Here is a 9026-nt window from a genome sequence, read left to right on the forward strand (position 1 = left end):
CGGAAATGGGTCACAACGGACGGAAAAACAGACGCCCATCCATTTGCGGAGGCGTGTTGGGCTGTCATTTCTGTCCATTTTGACTTAAACAGATGTGCGCGGACCAATGTGGACCTTCCACCTCTCACTCTTGGCAAAAAGCTTAATAAGCAGATCAATTTTTTTATTTTTTCGGAAAAGGGAAAGACACCCGGCCTGTGCATCTGGGCGATGCATACAGCCACTTTATTAATTATTCACACAAGAATAAGCAAATCAATGGGCTTGTAAAAAACCTCATCGATGATCCATCACATAGCTAGTAAAAATAGGCAATGTAGCTCAAACTTAGGGTTGTACATGCTAGCTATGTAGTGCATGAATCATGGTGGTTGCATGCGTGTGCTACTAGAAATCACACCGGTTAAAAATGACCGCGCAGCTAGAATGAGCTAGCTATCTTTTTACTGAATGTAATATGTCATGTGTGTGTGATGAGCTTCACTTGCACATTTGTGCATCTGCCATGCCAGCGAAAGGAAATTGTGCATCCCATTGCGTTGCCAGCCAAAGACTGAGATCATCACATGCTAGCTCATGTCTGTGTGTGGCTGCTCCACACGTCGTGGTGGGCGCCCACGCGGTGTTGCTTTGCTCTGCGCCCCGGCTCTTAAACAGCTCCACACCACAGCTCCACACTCCACAGTCCACGCCACAGCTCCAAGCCTCCAACACCACCCCTTCGGCGATCACCGACGAGCGACGGTGAGTCTCCATCCCCTCCCCCTCCGTCTCGCCGTTCGCTCGACGGATCTGTGCTTTTCTCGTCGAAAATCTTTCTTCTTCACCGCACGCTTGCTTGTTCACAGACCATGGACGCCAAGAAGCCGATCCCGGCTGCCGTCCAGCGGGCCATCGACTGGGCGCTCGTCACTGCCTGCTTCCCGTTCGTCTCCTTGGCGTTCGCCTACGCGCTCGTCCGCTACGACGTCAGCTGCAGCGAGGTACGTCACGTGACTACGGCCCCTTGCTTGCATACAGACTTTCCGAACCTCCGGTCGATTGAACATGCGCCATGGTGTTCGTCCTGCAGTGCGTGGTGGCGTTGACGGACGCGCAGAACGCGGAGGTGGGTGCCCTCTGGTTCGGGATGCTGTGCTGCGCCGTGCTCCAGGCTGCCGCCGCGGCGCTGGCGCTGCTGCTCCCGTGCGGCCGCCGCGCCTGTTAGATAATCAGCTGCACTCTTGCTATCTTCAGTTAGTTCAGAAACTTCAGTTAGTTCAGTTTCGTTTTCTCTGAATAACACTGACCGTCAGCGTGTGCCTGTACACGTACTAGTTCAGTTAGCATTCTGTTAGGTAGTTAGCTAGTCTTCAGCTCGCCGTAGGGATCGCCATGGGATGGCATGGATCACGCATTCCTCTGCGCGAGCAAGTAGGGCTCATGCACGTTCGAGCGTCGTGGGATGGCACGACCTGTAAGCTCGGCGAGCACGACCAGTTCTTAGCTGTTTTTCAGGAACTCCAACGGGGTTCAGATAAATAAGAACAGAAACAGAAAAGCTGCAAGTTTGTTACGCAGCGCAAACCACTGTCTTCCACCTCGTGTTCTCTCTCTCTCATTCGCGTTTGCTGGTCATCTGCAACTACAGCGCCCTCGCCCACCTCGCGCTCGCGATCACCATCGTCGGCCACTACATGTACGCCGTCGTCTTCCGCCTCCTCCTCGCCGCCGGCGCAGGATTCCTCTTCAGCAATATCTTCAGCCCCGCGAGCATCGTCCTCTTCGCGGGCGGCGACCTCGTCTACTTCCTGGGGCTCCTTCAGGGAGGTGGACTGAATGACTGATGAGCCGATTAGTCCATCTAGCTGCACCTGCAGAGGATCAGCTCGTGAGGAGTTGAGGACTGGCTGATGATTATGTGTGAATCTAGTACGTACTAGTGTAGTTCAGTGTTAATTGGACTGATGAGTGATGACTGATGACTGATGAGCAGGGCAGCTGATTACTTCAGCTGTACTAGTAGTGTAGTGTTAATTTGTGTAAATCAGCATGCGCAGAACTGGATCTTGTACTCTACTAGTTAGAATATATGCGTTGGGTAATGGGGGCTATATAGTTACCCTGGATTACGGTCGTCTTCGATGTAACATCCACCTTAATTTTATATGCAGTATGATCAGACATCCAGACATCAGGACGTTAATTATATCCAGCATTCCAGCTTCCGTATGATTAATGTTGGTGACATTGCTGCTACGTGCTCATACAATATATCTACTATTATTATATTAATTGCCCCAGTTCGGAAATACATGATGTGGTTTTAGTTTAAATTGAACTAGTGTTTTTTATTTGGATAACAGAACAGGCACGGTCTCGTTCGTGCAATTTTCTTCTGGCTAGACGAGAGTACGTACTAGCAAGTCGCTGCACTGACTTTTGTTCTTCACGGTGACGGTGAGAGGGCCAGATGCTGTGGTCGCTGCTGCACTAAATATCTGGTCGCTGCTGGGACATAAAAAATAGATGGATAGATGCATGCATTTGCAGTTTGTGCTTGTTTAGTTTGGCCATCTTGATATGTTGCTTCTAGTTGTAGTCCCCTGGCTGAATTTTAAGAACTGAGATAGGATAGGAGGGGTATCTGCAGTGTGCTCTCTAGTCTAAAATTCAGAGCTTGCCTACAACACTACCTGCGTTTGGAACAAGATCTGATTCAGAAGTTGATGGCCCCGGAACTGGCATCTACAGAAGAATTAGCAGATGTAAAAAAAGTATTGTATATCAATGAGACGTGGGCATTTGCGAGCTTTCGGTGATGACAAGTTTATCTTGTATGTCCGCCATCAGGGTAGCGCATTGTGTCGAGGGGACAAGTGCACATCTGATGCATCATGGTAGTTAGCGTTGTTATCCCATTTTAGGAGCCAATTTTCACTTGATTTCCTATGCCAGAATTCCACTTGATCAATTATAAACACTTTGATGCGCATATGTATCCTGATATGAATTGGCACAAACTGCATTAATTTAATGGTTCAACTTGGGTTGACGATCTAATTATGTCACAGATTCTCCAAGGTTAACTTGGTGCTAAAGATAAATTAGTTGTTGTAGCAAAAATAGTATAGAGGCATGGTAATTTGATATGTGAGCATGTGACGGATTACTATGCTAGGATCTTGATATATTTTTTATTGTTAGATGCTGCATTTCCCATGTGTTCACAAGAGATTATGCAATGACCATATCACTTTGTTAAAGCAAGGCTTTATGGTTTTTAGCGTTTAGGGTTAGGGTTTACAACAACACCTGGATTGTTACCTTTAGAGCAAAGATAATTCTTGCAGGGGAGCCAATGTCTTCTCGGACAAAATAAATAGAATGACTTAGGTTTATTGTCCTCGCCTAGAAATTATCAAAACTTGTGAAAGATAAAAAAAATATAAGCTCGCTCATGATAATGCCTTGAAAGCACGTGTTTTTTGGGAAGCACATGATGGCTCACCACTTTATGTCTTGGTGGTGGCAATGCCATCAATCGCCATCACCTTCTTTCTTCCTTTTACAGGCTTTTTGAGTAAATCACAAGGGTCAAGCTGACCATGCTGACCTTTAGAGCCCCAGCATGTAAATTTAAGTTGAGGTTGCATCTCTCCTTTAATCATTAACCATTAATCATATTTATTCGTGCCCATTTGCATCTCTCCTTTGGCGAATTGTGTTTGTTGCATTCAATATGCCATCACACACAATAATCATAAATATGCCTCTGCATAGTTTGCATTGTGTTCATCCTAAACTTAAGGCCCAAATTCAAGTGGGGATATAGTTTGCGGTGTAGTAGGAACTGTGACACAACTCGACACGACCACCATCAAAGTGCCCTGAAGGCGCGTCGTGCATGGCGCACAATGACATACATCATTGAGATGTGGGAATTGCGAGCTTCGGTGATGACCTGTTTATCTTGTCTGTCCGCCATCGGGTTAGCACATGTAGGGACACATGCACATTTAGTGGATAACCCCAATTAAGCGTTATTATCCCATTTAAGGAGGCAATCTTCATTTGATTTCCTAAGCCATAACTCCATTAGATGAATTATAAAACATATTTACAACTTGATGTCCATATGTACCCTGATCTGAATTTGTGCGCAAGCTACATTAATTTAATGGTTAAAGTTACGCTAATGATCTCGTTATGTCATACATTCTGTGAGCCTCAATTGGCGCTAAACAAAGTTTAGTGGTCCTAGCAAAACTAGGTTAGAGGCATGATCATTTGAGATGTGAGCATGTGGGGGACTAATATGCTAGGATCTTCCGTGTGTTCAAAAGAGTTTAAGAATTGATCAACTCACTTTGTTAAAGCAACTAGCGTGGGTGGTGCAGGAACGTCCAAATTGTTAAAATTTTAAGGCAGAGCTAATCCTGCAGAGGAGTCGGTCTCTTTCCGGACAAAGTAAACACAAAGAAGGAAAAATAATAGAGAATGACTTTGGTTTATTGTCCTTGTGTAGAAATTATAAAATGTTATGAAAAGACTGAAAATTAAGCTCAGTAAAGACAATGCCTTGAAAGCATGCTTTGTTGGGAAGCAAATGATGGCTCGCCACTTTATGCCATGATGGAGGCATGCCATAAATCATGATCACCTTTTTACACGATTTTTCAGTAGATAACAAGGGTCAAGATGAGCATCCAAACCTTTGAAGCCCCACCAACCATTCACAGCAAAGATAAATTATAATACGGAATGTAACTCAAAGTTAAGGTTGACAAAGATATTTAGAAGAAACAAACGATTCAACAAAAAATGCCATAAGGCCAACGCGCGACCCCATTTGGTCCGCACGAATCTGTTTTGACCCCAACGGACAAATGCGACGGCCCAATGCGTGACCCCAACCGTAAATTTTGTCCATTTGGCATCTGGCTCGCCCTGTTTCTAGTGCAAACTTTCGCCGGCCCGGTATGCGTCCAGACAGACAACAACTGGACGTCCATGCTCCTGCTCCTCGTCCGCCTCGGGTACGCCTGTCGGCCTCCCTCCTACCTCCCACCGCCCGCATTCACGGACCACGCGTGGGCGGACCCGCCTGTTAGCCCGTCGGCCGAACGGTCCACATCATTTTTAATGTAGTAGTCCATACCGGCGAGTCCACGGACTTCCACTGTCGGTGACGCATGCCTCCTCGATCTCTGACATGCTCAAAACCTAGCCTCCGGCCTCCACCTAGCTCTCCTCCACTTTTCCACTAGCGGCCATGGGCCTGCATTGATCTCCGGTAACGGAAGCACAACCGCGAGGCCGGGTCCTCGATCGGCCGCAACCGCAGCCGCTCCACCCCTCCTCCAACTCCTGTGGCGTTCGACTTCATGCCGCCGCCGGCCACGACTCACGTACGACCGTGTGTGAAGGCGGATATCTGCAAGCGGTATTGGGGACGCGCACGCCGCTGCCGTGGAGCGACGGGCACCTCTGGGCGGACCGCGTGGCCATTCTTCGAATCCCAGTCGGCGGCCGCGCTCGCCATGAGGAGATCAACCGCCGCCGCACCCGCCTGCCCCCCGACCTCCTCCATGACTCTGGGTACGTCGTGGATTCACCCCTGTGGGATATGTGGCTCGGGAAAAGCACGACTTGCGGCAGTAGTCCTACTTCGCTGGTAGCCCGCCACGAGCGCGCTCTGACAGCTGCTCGCGCGCTGTCAGCCCGCCCCAGCCGCGCGGTCGTACGCGCCTCCGTGGGGGCCCGACACCGTCCCCGCGTCGTGTCCGCCACCACCACCTCCCATGACGGCCGAGGAGGAGGAGGAGCTCGTGCGGCGTGTTCTTGAGGACTCTGTCCACGACCACGACGAGGCCTAGTGGGAGGGGTTGGAGGAGATGATGGCCCTCTCCTCCGCAAGAGACGTCGCCATCCTCCCGGAGTTGGAGGCCGTCAAGGATGAGTCGGTCAAGGAGGAGGTGGTCAAGGAGGAGGAGGCCATCGACCCACGGTTTGCGGCAATGGTGGGGCAGAGGTGGGCGTGGACGGACACGGTGTCGTGTGCGCCGGATTACGTGCCAGTGCCGCCCTCGTGGGTGGGCACCGAGGCGTAGTTGCCGACCCTACCACAGGAAGAGGTTGTGCAGGCACCTCCGACCATGTAGTCGCTGCAGGGGCCGCCTGCCCACCTCTGGCAGCCACCACCGTACATCGACCTCATCAAGGATGATGAAGAGTAGGACGACAGCGCATAGAGGATGAGGACGACGACAACGGTGCGGGCAAGTTTATCTTTTTATGTGAAGTTTAATGTGTGGCCCCTACTTGTTTGAGCGGTTTTAATTTTATTGTGCTATGTAATTAAGTTTATTGGATGTCTTTAAATATGAGGCTGACTTTTTCTTTTTTAACGTCTAAACCAGACAATTTGCGATGCAGCCGCCCGGGTGGTTGCGCTAGCAGCGGACGGCCGGGCGTCCGTTTACCCGATTCAAACGAACAAAATTCAGACAAAACAGATATCCATTTAAAAACGGTGGCTCGAGTTGGCCTAAATGATTGATGAGCCACCCCCACCCCGTCGTTTAGAGTGGTGCATGTATGCATGGGTATGCTCCTGGAAATCGCACGCGCTAGTTGAAAATGGCCGCAGCAAATTGAAATGAGCATATGTGCATGTGTGCGCGTGATGGGCTCCCCCGACGAAGCTTCCCCGTGGTTTCCTCTGTCCAACGTCACTGCCATGCCCTGCTGAGACGTACGAGACCATCTTTTTTTTTTAATGTTGGCAGGAGAGCTGCCAAATTCATTGATCAGAAAGAAGCATTACAAGTAACACCCCCAAGAAAGAATGCACCGCATAAGACGAGTGTTGAAAAAGAAGAAATGAAAAGGGATTGCTCAGTTTATCAAGGAAAACCGAGCAAAAACCTAAACAGCGCCTGATAAGACTAGGCCTAAAGCACCACAACACCTACAACACGTCAGAAGGCCAACACCCCACAACACACCCGGTCCGGCACTCGAGAGCTCTCGCCGCTACCAAAGTGCACACCTCAAACCGTTGTATCAATCCGGGCTACCACTAGCATATCCGCGAAACTCGACGACATCAAAGAGGAACGCTATGTCCGATAGAGCAAACATATGCCGCTTCGATCCCGCGAACTTGGCTGACAAACTCGCCTGGCGCACTCTACATGTGAAGGGTGCTTCTGCTGCTCTCACGGAGATGCTACACGAGCCGTCGCCAACCACCTACACGAGCACTGAGTCTCTCTGACTGAGTCTATCTTCAAGACGATGTCCTCAAGAGGAGACACGACACCGAGCAAAGCCGATAGCATCGTCATCGTTCGACCCGGAAAACCGGATCTAGAGTTTCCCCCGGAGAATGTCAGGCAAGGGAAGGGAGGGACTGCACAATCGATGCCTCCAACAAGGAGACGACGCCCATAGGCGCCGCCATCGATTGCTCCGGCCACAACCGGAGCACGGCTTTCACTGGCAGCCACACCCACCCAAACCTGTAGCCCAGCCAGCTCTTCCTGCATACCAAATCCAAGGCGCACAAGCACAGTTCACATCTCGGCTGCGCCCAGGAGGTCGCCGGCCAGCTACCCTGACAGATCTGGAGGCATCTCGAGCCGCGCCCCTAAGGTCGCAGGCTAGCCTCCACGGTAGATCCGCACCTGGATAGCCCCCAACGCGCCGAGAAGCAAGCCAGTCGGCAGCCCAGCAACAGGCCCCGACCCCTGACTCCCTCTCGCCCGCCTCGCGCCAGCGCACGCGCGCGCGCGCCGCGCAACTCTGCACCGCGTTCGCGCACGAGCGGCTCAGCGCCTCGCCAGCTCTCGCGCAGCACCGCGCCGACGACGCCACCTCCCTCCTCCGCCTCAGCGCCCCCCGACGACCGCGTTGCCCACCCGCCGCCCAGGCCCGACCGCACCAAGCCGAGCCCAGCACCTCCTAAGGCGAGCCGCCCCCGCGCCGCTCGAGGCCCTTGCGAAGATGGAGCTAGCCCCGCCACCGCCCTCCGGCGGCAGCGAGGAGGTGAGAGCGAGGAGAGGGGGGTGGTGGCGGCGGCGATCTAGGGTTCTCCCAGGCCGCTGCGGGGAGCGGCACGGGAGCAAAACTGCATTTTTTGTCACGGCCGCTGCCGGGGCTACTAGCTGAGCTGTGTTCATCGACTCTGCTGCGCTCTGGCTTTTGCTGCTGCCCTGCCAAGCTAGCCAGGCCAGCTAGGGAAGGGAAGCGGGCGCGTCCCATCCCATCCGATCGAAACCAGTCACCGTCGTCGTCGATCCCCTCTCCCCTCCCATCCCGTCCGTCCTAGCTACCTAGTGTGTAAGCTTTCCTCGCTGAAATCTTCTTTATTTCCCATCTTCTTTCCTGTCCTGTCCAAGTTAAGCTACGTTTCTGTCGCGACTGGAAAACAATAGGGAACTACTCCCTCCGTCTTAAATATTTGTTTTTTTAGAAATTTTAAATTGACTATCACATACGGATATAGACATATTTTAGAATGTATATTCACGCATTTTGCTCTTTATGTAGTCACTTGTTGAAATCTCTAGGAAGACAAATATTTAGAAACGAAGGGAGTAATTACATAGTAACATTGCGAAAATGCATAGGAGCACCTGCGGGCTACCCACCTTGATATCTCACCATTTAATATGCATAGGGATTTGCACAGCTATATTAGCATGCTTGTATTCTTTGTTATAGTTCATTTCATGTTCTCTGTATAAGTAGTATAAGGAGATATTCTCCTGACCCACTCATCCTCGTCCTCTCGTGCCAACCCCCAACAACCAACAACGACATCATCATTAACTTGCGAATCACATGCATGCAAATTTTGTTGATCTCAGAGTTTTGAATCATCCAACACATTGTCCCAAGTTTTTTAAATGTAATATTATTTGAACTCTAAAAATATCTTGAAAGATAATAAGCGTTCCTACCCCCTCGAGGGGAGCCGCGTCTCGTATATATTGATGTGTGGCAGAAGCCTTGCCTTGGCGTACAAGAGATAAGAAGGA

At 50.6% G+C, this 9026-nt stretch overlaps 1 protein-coding gene across 3 annotated transcripts; it reads left to right on the top strand.

The window, feature by feature from the left end:
• The first annotated feature begins 585 nt into the window (after positions 1–585).
• On the top strand, positions 586–2209 carry LOC123106450 (uncharacterized). 3 transcript variants are annotated; one of them, XM_044528609.1, is made up of 4 exons: positions 586–744; positions 849–983; positions 1073–1196; positions 1630–2191. In XM_044528609.1, exons 2-4 carry the CDS (start codon positions 852–854, stop codon positions 1824–1826), a joined length of 453 nt encoding a protein of 150 aa, XP_044384544.1. In that variant the 5' UTR covers positions 586–744; positions 849–851; the 3' UTR covers positions 1827–2191. The 3 variants fall into 3 exon arrangements, with proteins under 3 accessions (XP_044384544.1, XP_044384546.1, XP_044384545.1); XM_044528611.1 differs by having other exon boundaries at positions 1100–1196; positions 1630–2173; XM_044528610.1 differs by lacking the exon at positions 586–744 and having other exon boundaries at positions 751–983; positions 1630–2209.
• Positions 2210–9026: the final 6817 nt, after the last annotated feature.

This window comes from Triticum aestivum, chromosome 5A, assembly GCF_018294505.1.
Source record: "Triticum aestivum cultivar Chinese Spring chromosome 5A, IWGSC CS RefSeq v2.1, whole genome shotgun sequence".
Taxonomy (NCBI): Eukaryota; Viridiplantae; Streptophyta; class Magnoliopsida; order Poales; family Poaceae; genus Triticum; species Triticum aestivum.